Source organism: Aquarana catesbeiana, linkage group LG09 (genome assembly GCF_042186555.1).
Source record: "Aquarana catesbeiana isolate 2022-GZ linkage group LG09, ASM4218655v1, whole genome shotgun sequence".
Lineage (NCBI taxonomy): Eukaryota > Metazoa > Chordata > Amphibia > Anura > Ranidae > Aquarana > Aquarana catesbeiana.
In genome coordinates, this window is record NC_133332.1 from 292,251,838 (window position 1) to 292,278,578 (window position 26,741).

General features: G+C 41.6%; 1 protein-coding gene across 10 annotated transcripts in view; it reads right to left on the bottom strand.

Annotated features, from left to right (window-relative positions):
- The window catches only part of GOLGA2 (golgin A2), a 147,729-nt gene that overhangs the window by 66,115 nt on the left and 54,873 nt on the right, over positions 1-26,741 (bottom strand). For all 10 annotated transcript variants that reach the window (XM_073600441.1, XM_073600440.1, XM_073600436.1 and 7 more), the window contains 6 exons: positions 26,565-26,603; positions 26,398-26,460; positions 26,217-26,310; positions 17,560-17,666; positions 1,140-1,198; positions 911-1,052 (listed from right to left, as the gene is read on the bottom strand). In XM_073600441.1, coding sequence (XP_073456542.1) covers positions 911-1,052; positions 1,140-1,198; positions 17,560-17,666; positions 26,217-26,310; positions 26,398-26,460; positions 26,565-26,603 — 504 coding nt within the window. The remainder of the gene's footprint in view (positions 1-910; positions 1,053-1,139; positions 1,199-17,559; positions 17,667-26,216; positions 26,311-26,397; positions 26,461-26,564; positions 26,604-26,741) is intronic.

Sequence of the window (26,741 nt, forward strand, 5' to 3'; positions counted from 1 at the left end):
CCGCAAACAGTTTGCTGAAGACAACCAGACTAAGGTCATGGATTACTGGAACCATGTCCTGTGGTCTGATGAGACCTAGATAAATTTATATGGTTCAGATGGTGTCAAGTGTGTGTGGCCGCAACCAGGTGAAGCGTACAAAGACAAATGTCGCTTGCCTACAGTCAAGCATGGTGGTGGAGGTGTCATGGTCTGGGGCTGCATGAGTGCAGTTGGCACTGGGGAGCTACAGTTCACTGAAGGAACCATGAATGCCAACATGTACTGTGACATACTGAAGCAGAGCATGATCCCCTCCTTTTGGAGACTGGGCTGCAGGGCAATATTCCAAGATGATAATGACTCCAAACACACCTCCAAGACGACCACTGCCTTGCTAAAGAAGCTGAGGGTAAAGGGGATGGACTGGCAAGTATGTCTCCAGACCTAAACCCTATTGAGCATCTATGAGGCATCCTCAAATGGAAGTGGAGGAGCGCAAGGTCTCTAACATCCACCAGCTCTGTGATGTCATCATGGAGGAGTGGAAGAGGACTCCAGTGGCAACCTGTGAAGTTCTGGTGAACTCCATGCCCAAGATGGTTAAGGCAGTGCTGGAAACTAAGGGTGGCCATACAAAATATTGACACTTTGGGCCCAATTTGGACAGTTTCACTTATGGGTGTACTCACTTTCGTTGCCAGCGGTTTAAACATTAATGGCTGTGTGTTGAGTTATTTTGAGGGGACAGCAAATTTACACTGTTATACAAGCTGTAAACTCACTACTTTACATTGTAGCAAAGTGTCATTTCTTCAGTGTTGTCACATGAAAAGATATAATAAAATATTTATAAAAATGTGAGGGGTGTACTCACTTTTGTGAGATACTGTATTTCTACCTGAAACAATCTGTTTGCATTAAAGCTTACCTGCTGAATCATAAGTTCAGCCATTTCAAGCTTCTTGTGTAGATCTCCCAGCTCCAACTTCGTGGCGGCATTCTCGGAGAGCAGTGCATTCAGTTTCTCTGACAATTCAGAATTCTGCTGTTTCAGCTCATCACTGCTCTTACTGTGCGAGAAGATAAGGACAAGCATGACAAGGCTGACCTCTGTTAACCTCTTCAGAGGCCAGGCTTAAGCACAAGAAAGAACTTACCCATTCTTCAAAGATTCAAGTCGCAGATTGTCACGGTCTTTCTCCAATTCTTTATTAAGCTGAAAAGCAGAGGCAGACACTAAAGTTTACAAAAAATGGCCAAGCCATCACCTAGAAACAACATAGTAAGATAACAAAATAATGACTAGTATTTCTAGCATAAACTGTGCAGTATTTCTAAGTATTACTGGAAAGTACTATACTACAGCCATCCAAGAGGATAAACTGCAGCCTGCTTTAACCCTTTTAATGCCACTAGTGCGTGTCATACACAGATGGCAGCGGTGGGGTTGGGGGCCTAAAGTAGCCAATAGTGTGTAAATCTGACAGGCCAACTGGCAGCGTTCAGGTGGAAGTAATCCAGCAACTGTTTTGTCTGCTCCTGTTTCTGCTGTCACTTTCCCTGGCTGCTTTGACCAGGGAAGAAGCTAATAGAGTGCAGGGGAGACCTATTGTCTCATTTAAAGTGGAACTTTAGTCAAAAAATTAAGTCCCGATAGATCGAGTCAGGCATTTTTAGGCATTGCCAAGTTTGTAAAGGCTTACCAGCTGACAGCCTTAAATCAGAATTAAACCCTCTTCTCCTTTACAGCCAAGGAAGCTGCTTCTGTTTGATCTGCAACTGCAATGGTGCTGCACATGTGATCAGTTATGACACCAGCCATTTGATGGATTGACAGTTTGGTTGATGACACAAGCAAATGTGACAGTTAGCATTCCAGGAATGGAACTGTTTTTTTTTTTTTTTTAAACTGGTAAGGCCCCTTTCACACTTGTGTGACCTGAAAATCACACGACTTGAAGCAATGCCTGTGTAATCTTCTCTATGGACCTCAAGTCGCATCAAAGTCAGACCAAAGTAGTGCAGGGACTACATTGAAGTCACACAGATATGAATGGTAATCATTGGAAATCATGGGGTATGACTTGTCATGCAACTATGCAGTCCCAAGTCGACGGACAAGTCACACAAATGTGAAAGGGGCCTAAATTGATGGGTTTAGTGCCACTTTACAATTTATTGCTGGGGCTTTAGCAAAATGTTGGCCTCCAGCAAAAAAAACAGGAGCAATGTTGGAGGCAATTTACAGCACACATTAATTTTGGTAGCATAATTATTAATGTGGAATCTATGTTACATGCCAAAAAACATTTTTTTATCATTTGTTAGGGGGAAAGTTCAACTTTAAGAAAACCTGTCACAGTAAAAATGTTATCACATAGGGCCCTATTAGTCCCCTACGTGATAGCAAGAATGCTGTAGGAAGGTGGTAAAAATTCCCCCTAGCAGCCAGAAAGTCCTATTTACCTATCAGTATCTGATAAGTATCAGGTAGGTTTATGATAAGTATCATATACATGTGAACCTAAACAGACTTTAGGGTCTCTGCTCCGGCATCTATATCCCCCATTCGGTGTGTTCCACTATAGGTTCAGGTCAGGTTAGGAGTCTGCCCTGACTCCATGTAATCTACAGAACAAATAGAGAAAAATCTCAGCCACTGCACACCATACAAGCCTAGCGTGTAATAAGTGAATGCAGCCGGCTGCTATTAGTTATTACACGCTGAAGTTGTATGGTGTGCGGTGGCTGTTCTGTGGAGTATCATTCATGTTAAAGAAGTTATGTGAACAACAAATATCCAAGTAAATATCGTATCTCTACTGTAACATATGATATATTACAATAGAGATATATTTACTTGACTATTCATTATTCACACAACTTCTTTAACATGCATATACCTTATATGTATACAAGATATACCATTTCCCTCAAACCTATCTGAAACTTTTTTTAAAGGACCATTAATAGGACTTTTTGGCCACTGGGGGAAAATTCCATTCCAACCCCCCCCCCCCCCCGCCCCCCTCCTGCATTGGTGAGGTCTGTTTTTTGCTGCTTTCCCTTTCGGCCCCCCTTTCTGCCCAGAAGTTATCTTATGATCATACATGGGTTGACACACATCTTTGGACAAACTGTGTTAAACCCATCATATGTGTAGAAAATTTGGTTTGTGTATACACACACACACACACACACACACACACACACACAGGTATATTTGTTGTATGAAGACTACCCTTCTAAATAAAAATTCTTTATAACATCTAGTATTTCATCGTTCCATCCTGAAAAAGCAGAGCCATCAGTAAAAGATAGAAAAAAAAAAAAAAAAAAAAAGGGGGAGGACGCCTTGTCTGCGGTCTTGGTCCCTTGTCTATATTGGAATTATTGACTGACATAAGTTGTGAGAATTGAATTAGTGTACTGTTGACAATGAGTGTTACTCTTGGAACAGATATTATTGTATAATATATGTACTCTAAAACAAAAGCGTGCAGCATTTTAGGATCCATGTTAAGCCATATGTATAAACTTTTTGTGTTATCAAAATATAAGGATATACAGACCCCCTTAAATTTTTCACTCTGTGTTATACTGCAGCCATTTGCTAAAATCATTTAAGTTCATTTTTTTTCCTCATTAATGTACACACAGCACCTCACATTGACAGAAAAACACAGAATTGTTGACATTTTTGCAGATTTATTAAAAAAGAAAAACTGAAATATCACATGGTCCTGACTATTCAGACCCTTTGCTGTGACATACATATATATATATATATATATAACTCAGGTGCTGTCCATTTCTTCTGATCATCCTTGAGATGGTTCTACACCTACATTTGAGTCCAGCTCTGTTTGATTATACTGATTGGACTTGATTAGGAAAGCCACACACATGTCTATATAAGACCTTACAGCTCACAGTGCATGTCAGAGCAAATGAGAATCATGAGGTCAAAAGGAACTGCCTGAAGAGCTCAGAGACAGAATTGTGGCAAGGCACAGATCTGGCCAAGGTTAAAAAAAAAAAAATTTCTGCTGCACTTAAGGTTCCTAAGAGCACAGTGGCGTCCATAATCCTTAAATGGAAGACATTTAGGACGACCAGAACCCTTCCTAGAGCTGACCGTCCAGCCAAACTGAGCTATCAGGGGAGAAGAGCCTTGGTGAGAGAGATAAAGAAGAACCCAAAGATCACTGTGGCTGAACTCCAGAGATGCAGTTGGGAGATGGGAGAAAGTTGTAGAAAGTCAACCATCACTGCAGCCCTCCGCCAGTCGGGGCTTTATGGCAGAGTGGCCCGACGGAAGCCTCTCCTCAGTGCAAGACACATGAAAGCCCGAATGAAGTTTGCTAAAAAAACACCAGAAGGACTCAAAGATGGTGAGAAATAAAATTCTTTGGTCTGATAAGACCAAGATAGAACTTTTTGACCTTAATTCTAAGCGGTATGTGTGGAGAAAACCAGGCACTGCTCATCACCTGTCCAATACAGTCCCAACAGTGAAGCATGGTGGTGGCAGCATCATGCTGTAGGGGTGTTTTTCAGCTGCAGGGACAGGACGACTGGTTGCAATCAAGGGAAAGATGAATGCAGCCAAGTACAGGGATATCCTGGACGAAAACCTTCTCCAGAGTGCTCAGGACCTCAGACTGGGCCGAAGGTTAACCTTCCAACAAGACAATGTCCCTAAGCACACAGCTAAAATAACGGAGGGGTGGCTTCACAACAACTCTGACTGTTCTTCAATGGCCCAGCCAGAGCCCTGAATTAAACCCAATTGAGCATCTCTGGAGAGACCTAAAAATGGCTGTCCACCAACGTTTACCATCCAACCTGACAGAACTGGAGAGAATCTGCAAGGAGGAATGGCAGAGGATCCCCAAATACAGGTGAGAAAAACTTGCTTCTACTAAGTACTGAGCAAAGGGTCTGAATACTTAGGACCATGTGATATTTCAGTATTTCTTTTTTAATAAATCTGCAAAAATGTCAACAATTCTGTGTTTTTCTGTCAATATGGGGTGCTGTGTGTACATTAAAGCAGGGGTTCACCCACACCGCCAAAAAAAAAAAAAAATATTAAAAGCCAGCAGCTACAAATACTGCAGCTGCTGACTTTTAATACATGCCCACTCACCTGTCCCAGGGTCCAGCGATGTCGGCAGGGGACGCCGAGAACCCGCTCGGTTCTCGGCAGCTGCCGCCGCCATCCTAGGTGAGGGAATCAGGAAGTGAAGCGTTGCGGCTTCACTTCCCGGTTCCCTACTACGCATGCGCGAGTCGCGCTGCGCGTCCCTAGTGGTCCCCGCTCTCTCCTGGGAGCTGTGTGTTCCCAGCAGACAGCGCGGTCGGGACGGGAAGAGGCATAGACTCCCATGGGAGTCTATGCCGGAAGTGGGTGCAAATACCTGTCTTAGACAGGTATCTGCACCCCCCACCCCCCTCCCCCCTGAAAGGTGCCAAATGTGACACCGGAGGGTTCCGAAAAGCGAAAGTTCCATTTTTGTGTGGAACTCCGCTTTAACCACTTCCTGCCCGCCCTATAGCGGATAGACGTCCGGGAAGTGGTTCCATTATCCTGACTGGGCGTCATATGACGTCCAACAGGATAACATGCCGTCGCGCGCCCCCGGGGGGCGCGCATTGCGGCGATCGGTGGAGCGATGCGTCAGCTTGACACACCGCTCCACCGATCTTGGTAAAGAGCCTCCAGTGGAGGCTCTTTACCACGTGATCAGCCGTGTCCAATCACTGCTGATCACGCTGTCAATGGGAAGAGCCGTTGATCGGCTTTTCCCCACTAGACGCGAGTAGAGGAGAGCCGATCGGTGGTTCTCCTGACAGGGGGGGTCTGCACTGATTGTTTATCAGCGCAGCCCCCCCCTCAGATCCCCACACTGGACCACCAGGAATCGCCACAAGGACCACCAGGGAAGGAGGCAACATGTGGATGGCCAGGTATGTACCCCATGGCCATCCACATGTGCCCAATCTGTGCCAATCAGTGCCCACAAATGGGCACTGATTGGCACCATTATGTTCCAGATCTGCCCAGCAATGCCCCCAATATTTTTTATCAGTGCCACCTGTCATTGCCCATCAGTGCCACCTGTCATTGCCCATCAGTGCCACCTATCATTGCCCATCAGTGCCCACCTATCATTGCCCATCAGTGCCCACCTATCATTGCCCATCAGTGCCCACCTATCATTGCCCATCAGTGCCACACATCAGTGCCACCCATAAGTACCCATCAATGCCACCTACGAGTGCCCATCGGTGCCACCTATGAGTGCCACATACCAGTGCCACCTTTCAGTGCCCATCAGTGCCACCTATCAGTGCCCATCAGTGTCCCTCAGTGCCACCTCATTGGTGCCACCTCATCAGTGCCCGTCAGTGCAGCCATATCAGTGCCCGTCATTGAAGGAGAAAACGTACTTATTTACAAAAAAATTTAACAGAAACAAAGAAAAACGTGTTTTTTTTTTTTTTTTTTAATTTTCGGTCTTTTTTTATTTGTTGCGCAAAAAATAAAAACCGCAGAGGTGATCAAATACCATCAAAAGAAAGCTCTATTTGTGGGAACAAAATGATAAAAAATTTGTTTGGGTACAGTGTTGTAAACTTGCGACAGCGCTAAAAGCTGAAAATTGGCCTGGGCGGGAAGGTGTCTAAGTGCCTGGTATTGAAGTGGTTAATAAGGAAAAAAATGAACTTAAATGATTTTAGCAAATGGCTGCAATATAACAGAGTGAAATATTTAAAGGAGTCTGAATACTTTCCGTCCCCACTGTATATTTAAAAAGTAAAATAAAATACTGTCTCAGTTGGTATCTTTAAAGTTTGTATTTCTCCTTTGTTTTATTGAAGTCAACATGACTCATTGCTCCCTCTAGGACATAGGAGTACATTCTCTCTGGACTTTGTGTGTAGCTTTTGAGGTAGACATTAATGAGGAGCAGTGACATACATCACCTGCAACTCCTGAGCCATGGTATTTTGTTTCCAATAGTTTTTTTTTTCCATAGGTGTTTACAAACAATATGAATGAGTGGTGAGTGCTTTTAATAAAGTGGACTTTTCATCATCTGCTTTAACCATTCCCTACTCTATCCAAAAAAACAAAAAAAAACAAACAAAAAAAATTGGCTTTATTTTTGTAAACACAGTAAATTGTATCAGATAAGTACCAACATATTGCACTACAAATCCCCCGAATTCTAAAAGGTGGCAGCTTTGATCTCTTGGCTAAGGCCCCTTTCACATGGAGTGGATCCGCTGGACATGCTCCACAAGCTCATCGGGGGGGATTGCTCCATTGATCCCCACTGAGCAGGCGGATGACAGGTCGATCTCCGCTCACTATGCTGAGATGGACCTGTCATAGCCCCACTGTCCTCTAGGGCGAGATCGGATGAAAACGAACAGCACATCCGTCTTCATCCAATCTGATCCACTGGACGGATGGCAAACGCATCGCCATCCGTCTGTTTTGAGCAGATTTTGTTCGATCGCATAGCAAGGGGGTGTCAGCCGACACATCTCCGCTGATATCCGCCTGCCCATAGAAGTCAATAGGTGGCCCGCTCAAATCCGCTTTTCTTCTCTAGATGAAGGCGCAAGGACACTGATCACAAACCACACTGATTACTTCTCATCAGTGGGAACCTGAGCGGCCAGTGACATCCACCATTTAGAGGCACTAGCACAGGGATCTCCAAACTACATCCCTCCAGCTTTTGCGGAACTACACGTCCCATGAGGCATTGCAAGACTCTGACATTCACAGACATGACTAGGCATGATGGGAATTGTAGTTCCCGAACAACTGGAGGGTCATGGATTGGAGACACCTGCACTAGCAGAAATAGGTTTCAGGGCCGTTTATTACAGTGTATCTAAAAAGGCAAAACGTTTTACATTTGTATTGAGTGGAAAGGGATTTAAAGGGTTAGTTCACCCTTACCACAAAACTTCCCATGCAGATAAGAGGTATCTGTAGATAAAAAAAAAAAAAAAATGTGCAGCTCTGACTAAAGTTGAAAAAAGCCCTTGTTGTAGGTGTAGACCATATTCATACCTTATGAAGCCTGACTGGAATACTCCCAGGACGTTGCGAAGTGAGGCCTAGTCATCACTGCTAACCTCCAACATTAGAGTGAGCTCTCAAATGGTGAGCTCAGAGCTACTGCATCAGGGGAGAGAAAGTATGTGAGGGGGTTTGAATCAGAGAAAGAGCTCACTCCTGTGATGGTGGAGGTGATCAGTGACGACTAGGCCTCACTTAGCAACGACCGGGAATATTCCAGTCAGGCTTCATAAGGTATGTAAATGACCTGCACCTATAGCAAGGACATTATTCATCTTTAGTTAGAGCTGCAGTTTGTTTATCCCTTACCTTTTAAACACTTCTCAGATTTTTATGGCCGTCTTGTTAGGGGGATTAATTCTCATTTTTTCCATTTAACATTGTCACCGAAAGCGATATAAAATAACAAATTTTGGTTACCCCAGAACATTAATAGAGAGAGAATCTTCCTATTGGGACACTAGTTCTGGTTACAACCAGGGATTCTCTGACTTCTTGTTTTGGCTATAGAACGAGTGAAGAGAAGTGACTGTAAAATTTCCCCAATGGGACACGCAGGGAGGGGGCAAAAAAAAAAAAAAAAAAAAATCTGACAGGCGTTATAACCCTCCCTCCAACCAAAATGAAAAAAAAAAAATTCCTTTAGTTCTACTTTAACCGCTTGCCACCCGCCCACAGTAGAGGGGCCCAGGCAGGCCAGACAATGTACCCGGCTTGCTTCCGGTATGGGTTTGGTGACTGGACAAAGCACGAGCCCGACATCTGATTTCAATGAATGATTTTGGCTGACGTCAGCTGATCGGCTGTGGCCAATAACACAAAGTTCTGTGTTCACAAAAACACAGATCCCTGAATAGGGATCTGACTGTTTTTTCTCCCTTCAAAAGCAGGGAGAAACAGCCAAATAGAAAAGTAAAAGCAGCACATATTACACACAGGTTGTTAGTCACACTTACCCCTTAATTGCCCCTAGATGTTTACCCCTTCCCAGCCAGTGTCATTAGTAAAGTGTCATTGTACAGTATTATTACTGAACACTGTATTAGTGCAAGGATGCCTGCCACCTTTATCACAGCCACACCAAGTTGCTAATCACCGCCATTAAAGTAAAGTATAGCATCTATAGCTGCGTAAATAAAAAAAAGTAAATAAAATATATATATATATATATATATATATATATATATACATATACATATACATACACACACACACACACACACACACACACACATATACACACACACACCATAGTTTGTAGAGGATATAACTTTCACACAAACCAAATAATATACACTTATTGGGCTTTTTTTTTTTAACCAAAGAAATGTAGCAGAATACATTTCGGCCTAAATTTATGGAGCAATTAGATTTTTTACATTTTGTACTGATGTGTTTTTTTGTGTATAGCGCAAAAAAAAATAAAATATAAAATAAAAAATAAAATAGTGGTCATCGAATACCACCAAAAGAAAGCTCTGTGTAAAAAATAGTGATAGATTTTATTTGGGTACAGTGTTGCATGACTGCACAATTGCAATTAAAGTAGTGCAGTGCTGAATAGCAAAAAAATTCTCTGGTCATGAAGGGGGTAAAACCGTCTGAAGGTCAAGTGGTTAATCTATGTCCAGTGTAGAGCACCGTGGGGAGAAAGTTTATATGCAGGTTGAGGGCAGGAAAGCTTTAAGAGAAATGAAGTCCACTGAGTTTAAATGTGACAATTACTTCTAATGGTGGCCAGTGCATTTTGGGGCAAGAATCATGATACCTTTACTCACTTGCCACGCACTTGATAAAATGGTAAGGTATACAAGTAATGTGAAGGATACACATAAATCAATGTGCAGAGACAGCGCTTGCTCTAATAATTGTATCAGGTAAATAACCGTGACTACGTGAATAAATATATCAAATAAATGTGCAGTTATAAGAAAATAGAATCCTGTAAATAATAATGTTAAATAACCATTACTGAATTAGTGAAAAAAAATTTATGAATTAATTAATGGTACAAATTTCTGCAACGTCCAGAAGACTAGCTGGACATATGGATCATATAAACGGATAGGGTATAGATGTCCACTCACCAGATAATGTTGATCTACCTACCCTATGGCAAGGAGGATCAAGCAGGCTTATGGGGTCTGCCGGACCACCTTGGGTTCTTTAAATGGGTCCTACGGTGTCCTCCACCTCAGGACAAGATGTGGCTTCAGACGGAATAACCAGCGGTGCAGGAAAAAAGGACAAACTCCTCGTCGTGTAATACCGTAGGGTAATTTATAGATAAAATACAAAAGGCTAAACCGTGCCAAAAACAAGCTGATGCAAAGTGTCCTCCTATTGCGAACAACCGCAAAGGCACAGCCTGGAGGGGATGGAAGCCGTGAGACCCACAACAGAGTCAGCATTTGTTCCACCAAAGCATGACGTAATGCAATGTGCATTCCAATATTACGCATTTCGTCAAGTGTAGGGATGTCATCAGAGGCTGGAAATCATGCCGCGCCATCTCCATATATATTCTCCCCATCAGGCAAAGACTACTCCCAACATATTGGTTTACCAGTGGTATAAAACATATACGTCTCATAGGCAGAGGGGAACTGTATTAAAATGTCTCTTTAGGACTACACCTATGTAAATAATTACATTAAACTAAATCAATAAAATATATTCTAAATTAACAATACATAAATAATAATATGATCAATTAAGTGAAAAATTATACACAGACAATAAAAGGTGAAGAAAACCAAGTGTAGTGAACAGAATAAAATTAAGGATTATGTCCAAATTGCACTGATTCCCAACAAATATTTTATTATTGCAATTGATATCAAATGTGAAAAATGTATTTATATTTCAATAAATTAGACAAAAAGGTTGTGGAATATAAAATTATTAATAAGTGAATATACAGTATCTCACAAACCTGAGTAAACCCCTCACATTTTTGTAAATATTTTATTATACCTTTTCATGTGACAACACTGAAGAAATTACACTTTGCTACAATTTAAAGTAGTGAGTATACATATTGTATAATACTATAAATTTTCTGTCCCCTAAAAATAACTCACACAGCCATTAATGTCTAAACCCCTGTCAACAATAGTTAGTACACCCCTAAGTGAAAATGTCCAAATTGAGCCCAAAGTGTCAATATTTTGTGTGGCCACCATTATTTTCCAGCACTGCCTTAACCTTCTTGGGCATGAAGTTCACCAGAGCTTCACAGGTTGCCACTTGAGTCCTCTTCCACTCCTCCATGACAACATCACGGAGCTGGTGGATGTTGGAGACCTTGCTCTCCTCCACCTTCCATTTGAGGATGCCCCACAGATGCTCAATAGGGTTTAGGTCTGGATACCTGCTTGGCCAGTCCATCACCTTTACCCTCAGCTTCTTTAGCAAGGCAGTGGTCGTCTTGGAGGTGTGTTTGGGGTCGTTATGTTGGAACACTGCCCTGCGGCTCAGTCTCTGAAGGGAGGGGATCATGCTCTGCTTCAGTATGTCACAGTACATGTTGGCATTCATGGTTCCCTCAATGAACTGTAGCTCCCCAGTGCCGGCAGCACTCATGCAACCCCAGATCACGACACTCTCACCACCATGCTTGACCGTAGGCAAAACACACTTGTCTTTGTACTCATCACCTGGTTGCCGCCACACATGCTTGACTCCATCTGAACCAAATAAGTTTATCTTGGCCTCAGGACATGGTTTCAGTAATTCATGTCCTTAGTCTGCTCGTCTTCAAACTGTTTGCAGGCTTTCTTGTGCATCACCTTTAGAAGAGGCTTCCTTCTTATGGGACGACAGCCATGCAGAACAATTTGATGCAGTGTGCGGCATATGGTCTGAGCACTGACAGGCTGACCCCCCCCCACCCCTTCAACCTCTGCAGCAATGCTGGCAGCACACATACGCCTATTTCCCAAAGACAACCTCTGGATATGACGCTGAGCACATGCACTCAACTTCTTTGTTCAACCTCTGAGTGGAACCTGCCCTGTTAAACTGCAGCATGGTCTTGGCCACCGTGCTGCAACTCTGTTTCAGGGTCTTAGCAATCTTCTTATAGCCTAGGCCATCTTTATGTAGAGCAACAATTCTTTTTTTCAGATCCTCAGAGAGTTCTTTGCCATGAGGTGCCATGTTGCTCTCCATTTAATTGGGCCCAATTTAGACATTTTCACTTAGGGGTATACTCACTTTTGTTGCCAGCGGTTTAGACATTAATGGCTGGGTGTTGAGTTATTTTGAGGGGACAGGAAATTTACACAGTTATACAAGCTGTACACTCACTACTTTACATTGTAGCAAAGTGTAATTTCTTCAGTGTTGTCACATGAAAAGATAGAATAAAATATTTACAAAAATGTGAGGGGTGTATTCACTTTTGTGAGATACTGTACCTCTATTGATACAAACATAATAATTTTACATTTTAAATAATAAAACAAATAACCACAGTGTGAAACTGTTGGAAAATATAAATGTTAGTGGTCTGGCATGGTTCCAGCTAAGTGGTTTCCATATTATAGCAAATGCATATACATCAGGTTGAAATTACTATATTAAAAATTAAAATTTAAAATTGATATTTAAAAATGAGGTAGGAAACTAAATCCAAACCCTGAGGAGAGATTCTGCACAGCTTATGGATCCAGGATTCCTCATGTCTTTACCCCTCCAATGATGGTCAATCTTGTCTATCCCACAAAAAGTAAGCAGACTAGGATCCCCATTATGTTTGATACGGAAATGGTTGGACACACTGCTTCCTAAAAACATTTTTAATGTTGTTAAAGTGCTCCCCAAAACATACTGATAATTTCCGTGCAGTGGGGCCAACATCTTGTTGGCCACATGGACAAGAAAACAAATAGGTGACATGAGTACTTTGACAGGTAATGAGCTTTTTATGGGATATTCTTTCAGAGTAACATTGGACTGGAAAGAGGTAGTTTTCCTCTTTTTATTCCTGACTGTCCTACAGGGTTTGCACCTACTGCAAGAGTAAAAACCTTTTTGGTCCAGGAAAGTTAGTCACCAATTTTCTAGGGGTTTGGTGCCCTGCGATACACGAAGTTGGGTTTATCAGGAAGGAGAGGTGCTAAAACTGGGTCTCAATAAAATTGGCCAGTGTTGTCAGACCAGCCTTTCAAGACCAATGTAGTTACAGTTGAAATCTGTCAGAAAAATCATACAACAATCCTGCACTTCCCTACTTTTATTTCCCAACAGGAGGGTCCTGTCTAGACCCGCACGTTATCTTTGATGGCCTGTAAAGTGAAAAGGGTCATAGCCCTTTTCTTTGAACCTATCTATAATGCGGTCTGCTTGGGTATTAAACACATCCTCCTCTCTACAGTTCCGACAGTCTCATCAGTTGCCCCTTTGGTATACCCTTCAACCAATTTGGGTGATGACAACTGTGCGTCAGAATGTAACCATTCCGGTCTGTACTTTTAAAATAAGTTTTGGTATACAGCTTACCATCTTTCTTTATATAAAGTTAAATCCAAAAAATTGACCCGTTGGTCCCCACGCCCTCGAGAAAATTATGTTGTAAACATTAAAAAACTTCATGGAGGAAATTAAAGATCCCTCAGTGCACTTCCATATTATCACTACCTTATCTATGTACCTTCGATACATTAATAACTAATTTCTCAGTACTCCAAAAATCTCCTCCTGTTCCCATTTGCTCAGGAAAATGTTTGCCTCACTAGGTGCGTATTTTGCCCCATCACAACACCTTTGTGTTTGCGATAATAGTCCCCCCGGTGCCAAAAGTAGCTGCTAATCATGGCTAGCTCCAAAGCTCAAATTAATGTTAATGTTTACAAAAAATTTTCTCAGGGCCAGGGACCACCAACAGGTCAATTTTTATGGATTTAACTTTATATAAAAAATATGGTAAACTGTATACCAAAACTTATTTTAAAAAGTACAGACCGGAATGGTTACATTCCGACGTACAGTTGTCCTCACCCAAACTGGTTGAAGGGTGTACCAAAGGGGCACAGGATGAGACTCCGTTGAAACTGTAGAGAGGAGGATGTGTTTAACACCCAAGCAGACCGCATTATAGATAGGTTCAAAGAAAAAGGCTATGAACCTTTAACTTTACAGGCCATCAAAGAGAACGTGCAGGGTCTAGACAGGACCCTCCTGTTGGGGAATAAAAGTGGGGAAGATTGTTGTACGATTTTCCTTACAGATTTCAACTAGAACTACAAGGGCTGTAGTTATAGTTGAAAGGCTGGTCCGACAACAATGGTCAATTTTATTGAGAGACACAGTTTTAGCACCTCTTCTTCCTGATAAAGCCAACTTCGTATAACGCAGGGCACCAAATCTAAGAGATAAATTAGTGCAGAATGTACCAGACCCCCTAGGAAATTGGTGTCTTTCCTGGACCAAAAAGGAGTTTACTCTTGCGGTAGGTGCAAACCCTGTAGGACAGTGCAACTCTGAAAGAATATCCCATAAAAAAGCTCATTACCTGACAAAGTACGCATTTCACCCATTTGCTTTCTTGTCCATGTGGCCAACAATATGTTGGCAGCACTACACGGAAATTATCAGTACGTTTAGGGAAGCACTTTAACAACATTAAAAATGGCTTTAGGAAGCAGTGTGTCCAACCATTTCCGTATCAAACATAATAGGGATCCCAGTCTGCTTACTTTTTGTGGGATAGACAAGATTGACCAACATTGGAGGGGTAAAGATATGAGGAATCCTGTCCCAAAGAATAGGACACGCTGGATCCATGAGATGTGCAGCCTCTCTCCTCAGGGTTTGAGTATTGATTTGGATATTAAGCATTTGCCATCTATTTTTTAAACATAAATGTCGATTTTTAATATAGTAAATTCAACCCAATATATATGCATTAACTGTAATGTGGAAACCACTTGGCTTAGCTGGAACCACGCCAGATCACTAATTTATATTTTCCAACAGTTCCACACTGTGGGTATTAGTTTTATTATTTAAAATTATAAATAATCTATTGATTATGTTTAAATCAATAGAGGTATATTGACTTAATATACTCCACAATCTTTTTGTCCGATTTTAAAGTGGAGTTCCACCCAAAAATGGAACTTCCACTTTTTGGATCCCCCCCCCCCCCTCCAGTGTCACATTTGACACCTTTCAGGGGGGGAGGAGGGAGCAGATACCTGTCTAATACCCCGTCCTCCCCCGCTGTATTCTGGGAGACACACAGGTCCCAGAACACAGCAGGGACCTGAGAGGACGCGCAGCGTGATTCATGCATGCGCAGTAGGGAACCAGGAAGTGAAGCCGCACGGCTTCACTCCCTTATTCCTTTACCGAGGATGGCGGTGGCAGCAGCCAAGAGCCGAAGGACGGATCGGCTTCAGCTGCCGACATCGCGGGCTCCCTGGACAGGCAAGTGTCCATATATTAAAAGTCAGCAGCTGCAGTATTTGTAGCTGCTGGCTTTTAATATTTTTTTTTTCAGCGGACCTCCACTTTAATATAATTACATTTTGAACATTTAATATCAACTATTTGTTGGTAATCAGTGCAATTTGGACATAATCCTTAATTCTGTTCACTACATTTATTTTACTTCACCTTTATTGTTTAAGTATAATTTTTCAATAAATTGAACGTATTATTAAAGTATTTACTAATTTGTTAATTTAGAATATATTTTATTGATTTAGTTTAATTAATTTAATTACATAGGTGTAGTCCTAAAGAGACATTTTAATACAGTTCCCCTCTGCCTATGAGACGTATATTTTTTATACCACTGCTAAACCAATATATTGGGAATAGCCTTTCGGTCAATACACTAGCATATACTCAACTTAGTGCACTTAGGACACTTTGTATCAACTTGTTTTTGGCACTGTTTAGCCTTTGTAAATTACCCTACGGTATTACACGACGAGGAGGTCGTCTTTTTTTTTTATTCCTTTTTCCTGCACCACTGGTTATTAAGCCTGGAGCCACATCTTGTCCTGAGGTGGAGGACACTGTAGGACCCGTTTAACCACTCTTCTACCGCGCATAGTCATATGACAGCGGCAGGAACCCTTTGCCCCTCCAGGCCGCCGTCATATCACGTCTTTTACGTCTGAGCCTCTAGGGGGGGTGGGGGTGGGGGGTGGCGTGCGTGCCCACCACATCACTAGGCAACCGATGCGCGTGCTGTGCGGCCACGATGTCCGCTGGGTACCCGTGAATACAGCAGGACCATGGATCTGTGTGTGTAAACACACAGATCCACGTCCTGTCAGAGGAGAGGAGACCGATGGTGTGTTCCCAGTACAGAGGAACACCGATCGGTCTCCTCCCCTTGTGAGTCCCCGTCCCCTACATTTAGAATCACTTCCTAGGAAACAATTAACCCCTCGATCACCCCCTAGTGGTAACCCCTTCCCTGCCAGTCACATTTACACAGTAATCAGTGTATCTTTTATAGCACTGATCGCTGTATAAATGTGAATGGTCCCAAAATAGTGTCAAAAGTTTGTGCTGCAATATCGCAGTCATGATAAAAAAACAACAAAAAAAATGCCATAAATGTATCCCCTATTTTGTAGACGCTATAACTTTTGCGCAAACCAATCAATATACGCTTATTGCGATTTTAACCAAAAATATGTAGAAGAATACATATCAGCCTAAACTAAGGAAAAAAATTTGTTTTTGATTTTTTTTAATGGGATATTTATTATAGCAAAAAGTTAAAAATATTGTGTTTTTTTCAAAAAATAAAAAATGGCAGAGGTGATCAAATACCACCAAAAGAAAGCTCTATTTGTGGGGGATAATAATTATCAAAATTTCATTTGGGTACAGTGTTGCATAACCGCGCAATGGTCATTCAAAGTGTAACAGCGCTGAAAGCTGAAAATTGGTCTGGGCAGGAAAGGGGTGAAAATGCCCAGTATTGAAGTGGTTAAAGAACCCAAGGTGGTCGGGTAGACCCCATAAGCCTCTGCATGATCCTCCCTGTCGTAGGGTAGGAGGACCAACATCATCTGGTGAGTGGACATTTATACACGTTATATGATCCATATGTGGAGCTTGTCTTCTGGACGTTATAGGAATTTGTGTTTGGACTTGTGACGTATGCCTTTCATAAATATTGGACTTTATTACCATTCATTAATTTTTTCACGTCTATAGTGGTTATTTAACATTCTAGAGGATCCTGTCTAGACCCTGCACGTTCATCGTTTGATCAATTAATCTTTCATGCACATACTTGGTAGCAATTCTATTTTCTTGTAAATGCACATTTGATATATTTATTCATGTAGTCACGGTTATTTACCTGACACAATTATTAGAGCAAGCACTCTTTGCAATGAAATGATTGCAATGAAAAGAACACAGTCAAAACAGTAAAACAGGATCAATAGAAATGTGTTCTTTATTCCTAGTATGTATTGTGATTCCACTATTACCTTTTCTAGCTGTTTCTGCTGAGCAGAGAGGGAGGACAGTGTTCGTTCCAGCTCTGTTACTCTCTGTCGGGTGGACTGTAACCGCATCACAAGATCCTCCACCTCCGCTATAAGAGAGGAAAGAAATAATAAATACAACCACAGCTCACAGAATAATAATAAAAGCAAAGTAAACTCCTTTCAGGAACTTCGTGCCAAATTTGAACCAGATCAGAAACGGTTCTATCAGTACTTACATTACAAACACAAAACTCCCTTGCTCTGTCTTGCCTTCTCCTCGATTTGATGCTCTGGCCCAAGTGGCCAGTAATAAAGGCCTCATCTCTGAGGCATATACATAACTGTTAGATACATTCCTGCTGCTTAGCAGAAGAGAATGGGGCCCATTTCAGATGACATATGGGATGATACCTTCCAATCTGCAGATTGCATCTCTATCACATTCACATAATTAAACACAGCTTTTCATCTTCCAGGGAGTATATCGTACCTCTTTACATGCACAGTACGGTCTATACTAAAAAAAAAAAAAAAAAAAAAAGTGTAACTCCACTTTTATTGAGGAAAAAAAAAAAATCCCTTCTGGGTGATCTGTGTACTACACAAGGATTTTAACAAACTTTGTTGCAGATTCCTACCTTTTGTTATTCTGAATTTATCCTCGTTTGTTCCTCTGTGCTGAGTCTAATTGGAGTGGCTTCAAAATTATCAGCCAGCTGCTGAAGAATTAGGCCTCTAAAGAGGAAAATTGCTGGATTGTGTCCCTTTAGACGTGATTTCCTATTGGGAGTATCTCATCAAAAATGACATTTTTGTTGCAGGGGATGCCTGAAATCTGACTTGTTTCTTAGTGCAGACTTCTGGGAAAAATCAGTGAGCCAATCACACAAGCAGGAAATTAGGTTTCTTGGGGGCGTTCTGTACACATTCTGTGTACAGAACATCTCCAGGTAGCCATATTGCATTGCACTTTACAGAAAATAACTGTGGCTGCAGATTGAAAAGGAAAGAATATTTTTAAAAACATTTAATTACAATAATGACTTGTTTTGCAATTGTATATGCTATATATTCTTTTTTTTTTTTTTTTTTTTTATTTGCCATTTTTTTTCCCCCATGAAAGTGGAGTTACCCTTTAAAGAAGATTGTGAACAAGCGGATTTGTTTATTGCGTTAGAGACATAACATCTCGCAATAAAAATTAAATTCTCGCAATTAAATTTGAATTAAAATCTATGTCTAGCCAAAAAGTGTATTTTATAGAATGGTGGATTGGGCGAGTCTTCAATAGAGAGATCCCCCCCCCTCCATATTTCCTGTCCCAATTTCACCAGACAAGAAAAATAATTTTTTGCTGTGGTGGCAGAGTGTGCGGAGGAGTGTGGCAAATATAAGTATGTGCTGCTGGGAGACTGAGATGAGGAGCATTTATATAGTCCTGTTACTTTACCCTGCAAGGACAAATTCAAGGTCTGCTTTAAAGTGGTTCTAAAAGGCAGGACATTTTGTACTTTAATACATTCCCCGCATTAAGGTAAAACACTGGTAAAATGTGATGCAGGTGTGGGGGGTTACAGAGTAAGACGATGTGTGGTTCGGAATGCCCGCCCCCCCCCCACCACCTATTGTGGGGTGGGGGGCACTGGTTGCCGCTGGTAGAGCCGCACCCGGGGTATGGAAGTGCGTGGCACGGGATCAGCCGAGATCCACGATGTCGGGTGCAGGGCCGGACTTAGGCCGGGGAGGGTGTTAGGGGACTGGGGGGGGTGGGGTGGGGGAGGGCATGGGGAGGAAGGGGGAGGGTGGGTTGGTATCCTGCTGGGATGTGAACAAATTTCCTTAGTTAAGTTGGCGGTGGTAGGCAGACAAAAACCCCCAATAGATCGAAAAAAAACATGGAGTTAAACTTTTTTTCTTACAATGTGAAGGGCCTGAATTCTCTGGTGAAGAGACACAAAGTGTCAAAAGAGTTGCATCATTATAGAGCGAATGTGGTATTCCTCCAGGAGACTCGCCTTGCCCTGGATACAAATATTAGGTTATACTCCTCTGCTCTACCAGTCTGGTATTATAGTGATTCTCCCATAAGGAGAGCTAAGGGGGTTGCAATTGGGTTCTCAAGGTCGGTTAATTTCACCCTGATTAACAGATTAGCGGACCCGGAGGGACGTTTTCGGTTTCTGAAGGGTAAGCTGGGCGGTTAAGTAATGACTATAGCTAACGTGTAATGCCCGAACAAATACCTGACGGTATTCTTGAAGCAGGTGTTGGACAATTTGATGGAGTTTAAAATAGGGGAGGTAGTCCTGGCAGGAGACTTTAATTTTTGTCTTAATCCTCTTCTGGATAGTACGTCCCGGGCATAGGGGACAAGCAGGGTTCAACTAAAGAAAACTGGGCTTAAGCTGCACCAATGCCACATTATGAATGTGTGGAGAGTGCAACATGCAAAGGTAAATGACTATAACTTCTTCTCCCCTGTGCACGGGACATACTCAAGATTAGACTACATTATGACTGATCAAAGTTTATTGGATTTGGTGGAGGAAACCAGAATAGGGATTACCACGCTTTCGGACCATGTGCCGATTTCAATGAGGATCAGGCTACCGGGGCCCCATCGACAACCATTCTCATGGAAATTAAACGAAAGGTTACTAAAAGATGATAAAACGGCAGAATTCGTACAGAAAGATCGCATTTTTTTTTTTTTTTTTTTTTTTTTTTTTAAGGCCAATGAAAGGGGCGAAATAGCTTCCTCTACACTGTGGGAGGTCTTTAAGGCATATATTAGAGGGATACTTATATCCATTGGGGCATGGGAAAAAAAGATCAAAAAGAAGGGAACAACTTATAGAGGAAATACATTTACTGGAACAAGAACATAAAAAACATAAGGGACACCATCGGGAAAGCTTCCACCAGCTGACCATCAAAAGGGAGGAGTTAAGGGACTGTCTGGAACAGGATTCGAGGAGGACATTAAATAAAATAACAAGAGACAAATATTTTTGGGGAAACAAGTCAAGTAAGCACCTTGCAAAGTTATTAAAAAGTAAGAGAGACCCGAACTTCATTGAGAGAATCCAAAATAAAAAGGGGGAGAGACAGTATTTACAACTAAAGGTATAGCAGAAGAGTTCAGGAAATATTATGAGGCACTCTATACAGTAGGTCAAAAGGGACACCCAGAGCAGACAAAGGGTAGGAGGGTTGAGGAATTCCTGAGTGAAGCAGGGCTGACAAGGCTGTCGGAAGGAGACAGGACAGACATGGACAGACATGGATAGACCCATAACGGAAGCAGAAATTTACTCCGCATTAAAGGATTCTCCAGCAGGAAAGAGCCCGGGCCCAGATGGGTTTACTACCTTTTTTTAAAAAAAATATAAAGAAACCTTGGTGCCAAAGCTCTGCCATTTCTGAAATGATCTAGGTACCAAAAGTGCGATGGGGAGGATTCCTTGTCCGCAACTATTACCCTGATACTAAAAGAGGCAAAAAATATTATGTTATGCTCCAGTTATAGGCCTATTGCCTGTAACTGGATCTGGTACACCCAGATCAAGTGGGGTTTGTCCCGGGTAGAGAGGGGAGGGACAATGGAGTTCTCTCGCTGCTCCTCCTCAAGTCTACCAAGTCTGGTGGGTCCCCAGCTCTATTCCTGTCAATGGATGCCAAAAAAGCGTTCGACAGGGTAGACTGGGGACTCATGATTAAAACATTGGAATATTTGGGAGTTGGCCCAAGATTTATTGCTTGGGTCAGAATGTTGTATAATCACCCGCCAACATCCGTTAAGGTTAACGGGGTCCTCTCAAGGCCATTTAAGATGGGGAACGGAACTAGACAAGGCTGTCCATTGTCTCCCCTATTATTCATCTTAACCTTGGAACCCCTGCTGGCGACTATCCGAAAAAACCCAGACTGTAGTGGGATAAGGATAGGAACCGAGGATCATAAACTAGCGGCGTACGCCGACGATGTCCTTTTCTATATTACGAATCCCCGGATATCGATTCCAAACTTGCTGCAGATTTTAAAAAGATACGGTGACATCTCAAATTTTAAGATAAATCTCAGCAAGTCTGAAATCTTAAATATTAACATAGACAAACAGGAAGAAGAAAAACTTTCAGGGGAATTTCACTTCCCCTGGAGAAGGGAAATAAAATACTTAGGAGTTAAACTATCTAACTCCCTTAAGAAATTGTATTTAATTAACTATATACCCTTACTGAATTTAAAGCGGGGTTCCACCCAAATTTTGACCAATATCTGTATGTATTCTCTTCCTTGCCTAGATGCTGACATGCCGTTTAAAAACATTTAAATCGTAATTACCTTTTATTTTTCTATTCTTCTTTGCACTTCCTGGTTCTCCTCCCGTGGGAGTAGGCGTGTTTCTAGCCTCTCCCAGACTCCTGGGAGCTAGTCTCAGGCTTCCCAGGATGCCACTGAGCATGTGCGGGAATGAGCGGTGAATGCTGGGAGCACAGCATTCACCACATCCAGGAAATAAATGCTTGTGGGCTTCAAATGCCCACAATGAAGATGGAAACCGCCTGCAGTGAATAATATAAGTTATTCTTTCCGACGAAATCTGACACAGGCGGACATATTACACACAATATGTGAGTATGTAATGCTGAGAAGAAAAGTTTGTGAATGAACTCAAAAAAAAAAAAAAAAAAAAAACAAAAAAAACGATAGATAGGTGGACCCCCGCTTTAATTAAGCAAGAAATACAAAAAATGTCCACGCGCCCACTCTCCCTGATTGGCCGTGTAAATACAATAAAAATGGTGCTAGCCCCGAAAATCCTCTATAAATTTCAGATGCTTCCAATCTCCCTACCACAGCCACATTTGAGAGCCTTGCGAGGCCTAATTGTAAGGTTTGTATGGGGTAATAAAAAGCCACGAATAGCATATAAGGTTCTGACTAGGGGGAAAAAAACAGGGAGGGCTTGCCCTACCGGATTTAAGTAAATATTATATATCAGTGACGCTTTCACAGGTGATGGAATGGTCAAAGGCGGCATCAGAAAAAAGATGGGTTAATATCGAACACAGTTTGAGTAGTACACACTTAGGGCACATTATATGGAATCCCCCAAAATAGAGAGCACTCAGCACAAACACATCGGATATAACACTTAATACACTAAAATTATGGGATCAGATTCACACTCAAAATAAATGGAGTTATAACTCTCCTCTGATTTACTTGAAGGATAATAAATTTTTTGAACCCGGTATGAGGGAGGTGGGGGGGAATTGGATTAAGAACGTTAATACACAATTAAAAGACGTAATTAAAGAAGGGAAAATCCGCACATTACACGATTTGAAAACTGAGACAGATTTAATGGAAATTGATGTGTAGCCGTACATCCAGTAGACACATTTTGTAAAGAAACTTCACAAACCAATTAGAGGCGAAGAAGACTATAGGCCGCTTGAGCAGCTTTGTTTGAGAAAGGAATCCAGAAATATCATTTCTCGGCTGTATAAAATTTTAATGACTAGCGAGGAACTGGATGTACCTCCTCCCATCAAGAAATGGGAAAGGGAATTGGGGACATAATGTAGTAATCACATGATAGGGAAAATCCTGAAAATGCTGCATACCTCCTCAGTTAGCACGAGGATGACGGAAACAAATTTCAAGTGCTTGGCAGGGTGGTATGCGACTCCAGACAAACTTAGCAAATTCCAACCAGAGAAATCTGGGGAATGTTGGAGAGGGTGTAAAAACATTGGCACAATGGCCCATATATGGTGGGAGTGTCCCACCATTAAAGTGTATTGGAAGAAAATTATACGCCTAATAAAGGAAATTACTAATAAGACGATTCAGGAAGACCCATGGATCTGTTTATTCCATGGGACAGGAGGCAATCAAGCAATATCAAACATCGATAGTTCCCATTTTGTTGGATACTGCCAAGAGTCAGATTCCTAAAAAATGGATGGAGCCTGAGAGCCCTAAAATTCGTGAATGGTTGCTCTGTGTTAATGAAATTTACATAATGGAGAGTGAGGAGGGCGCCGAAGTAGAGTTTGAGGAGGGGACTGAACCAAAAGATAAATGGGCAGGGTGGCGAAGGTACAAGAATACCTGGAGCTATGTGGAGGAGATTACTGGCTAAAGGTTAAAGGTTAAACGGGTATAAAACAAGGGAACTATGTGAGGGAATTAGGTTATTGAATTATATTATAGTAACTCAGCAGGATTGGCAGGGGGGGTGGGTATTTTTTAGGTTGTGGGTCATTAAAGATGGATTTTATCTATATGTATGTTTATATATGGATTTTTGTATTTTGGAAATATAAATAAAGAATTGAAACAAAAAAAAAATAAATAAAATGTCCCAATAGTTGTATCACCCCCTCACCCCTCTATATACTTACCCAAGTCCTATCTTGATCCAGCCCTGTGCCCATCTGCAATGGCGCTGGTCTCTGTTCATCTCCTCACAGGACACAGGGCAGCAGCAGAAGCCATTGACTCCTGTAGGAAGGGGATAAGGGTGAGCCACGCTGTTTGTGTCTATGGGTGCACACAGCCTGGCTCAGAAGCAAACCTGCATGTGTGCCACCATAGCAAGCAGCATGCTATGGCGGCAGGCACAGAAGAGGAGCAGACAGTTCAGCAGAGTGGGGGGGGGGGGGGGCAGAAGAGGAGGATTGGGGCCACTCAGTGCAATACAACTGCACAGAGAAGGATAACATGTTTGTTATTTTAGAAATAAAATTTAACCTATACAACTGCTTTAAGTTGTCACTCCATTATTATGCGAATGTTCTTTTTCATTCAGATCATACATGCCTAGTTAAGTGCTTACATGGAATTGAACTTGCTTCCTGCTCATATTTCTTTGCTCTGGAACCAATATTTTAAAGCTAAAACCCAGTTCCTGTACTAGCATAGCTTACCCAGTGAGCTTTTTACAGTGTATATAAAAATGGTTGCAATAGGTCAAAGGAAGTCTTATGTCCTGGAGGACTTCCATCATCAAACACTTCCCACCACAGCCTTACTATCACTGGTCTGCACCTTCTATTCATTGGATTTCAGTCCTTTTTAATCATGGAAGCTCAGCATCACATGTGGATATTCATCTAATTCCTCCCAAACTAACCCAATGTTTGCACCGAGGTTTAGGGCTCTTGAGAGAAAAGTATTGAGGCAGGGTGCTGTGAAGTTTTCAGGAAGCTATGTACAGCACATAATCTGCCTGCTTTGCATATAGAAACAGACTGTTGATGACGACGACATCTGAGTGATAAAATATTTTTATATAAATACCTTATTTTAAGATATAACTGTTTATGGTGGGAGAATAGGGAACCAGGGAAGGCAAAATATAAGTAGTCATTTTTAAGCATTATACTGAGTGGAGTGCTCCAGCACAAACTTTGCTTAATAAGCTTTTCTGTCTCCTTAAAGTGTTACTAAACCCACAACAGTAAAATCAGTGTGTCTATATGGAGTAAAGCATGCTTGTTCTACTCACTGTGGAACCTAAGAGGTTAATCCTCTGCATAGTGTAAAAAAGCTGCTTGATCCTGTATGCACAGATCCTCTCCTCCCTGCACTGTACAAGTCTGGATAAGACAGAGCCATTGGAGTCAGGCTGCACATGCTCAGTTTAGTGTGTATTTCTAGAGAGGATTTTTTATTTCTTGGGAGACTGCATGTGATCGGCACTGTCCAGACAGAGGGTCAGGAGCCCTGCAGCCTCATAGGACAGCTCAGTGCAGTATGAAAACTGCTACAAGCTTCGCCAAAAACTGATAGAAATCACAAGACTGATTATATACTGCCAATGAGAAAAACAGTTTATATTTACTAAAATAATTGCATTACTATGTTCTGTGTACTGTGGGAGACCAGATATAGGGAATGCAGGGTCCTGGGTTTAGTAACATTAATTGCTGAAGAACTTCATCACCATAAGCTTCTGCAATTTGAATACGAAAGCCTAGACTGGGTACACTGTCAAGCTTTTTCTTGTTCAGCCAGTGACAAATTCATGTATCGACACGGATCAAAGTTCTGCCATTCCCGGATGAACCGGACCAATTTCAGGTTATATGTACCTAGCTTAAAGAGGAACTGCAGTCTGCTCACATAATTTGTAATAAAAACATCTTTGCCATTCTGAAGCTTCCCTCCGACCACTTTGCATTTTATTTTATATATACTGGGATTCTGTACTTGCCAAATATGCTGCAGAAATCTCCCTTTACCAAGTCTGGCTGCAGCCATTTTAACTGTGGGAAGTTGAAGCTGCTGCCTGTTCACTTCCTGGATTTACACAGACACACCTGCAGCTCTCATTGGCCCCCTTAGGACTCATCCCTAAATCCCTTCCTGGCAAACTCACAAGAGAGAGTGAGCTGTACATGATGTCATAAGCCTAGGCTAATGACCAGACAAGAAACAGGAAGTGGGCTGTATAAGGTATTTACTGGCAGAAAAAAAACAAAAACAAAAGATTTTACTATCCAAAATGTAAAACAAGGGCAGATTTAATAGATGTGAAGTTAAAAAAAAAAAAAAAAAAAAAAAAAAAAAAGTCTGACGTTCCACCTTAAGGGCTGGTGTAAAGTTAACAATTAGAGGACACGCCTCTAATTCACACATACCTCCTTTCTGACGTGCTGCCTGCTGTGTAAACGATAGGGCTGTTTGCAACTCTGACTTTTCAGATACCAAAATTCCAATTGTCTGGATGTGAACCTGTGAACAAACACTATTCATTACATTTAAAGTTTTTTGAAAAGAATGATGGGAAATTAATTAAATTAAAATTCTTTGGCTTCTCACCTGCAGCTGCTCTCGAAGCGCACCTTGCTCCTTCGAAAACTTCTGCTCAAACTCTTTTCGTTCCTGAAGGAAAAAAAACAGATTTGTGAATTCATGTAAAAAGATGAAGAAAACAGATATAAAATTTATATAAAGATATATTTATATAAAGATATATAAAATTTTACCTTGTCCAATTTCTCCATAACATCTTGCTTCTGTCGATTCTAATTCACACAAAACACAATAATTAATAAAAAATAACATGTTGTGCACAGAATGCAGCAAAGTCTAGCAGTTGATGTGAAGCAGCACACTAGCCAATTAATCAGTGGTCTGAAAACAGAACCTGCAATATGCCATTT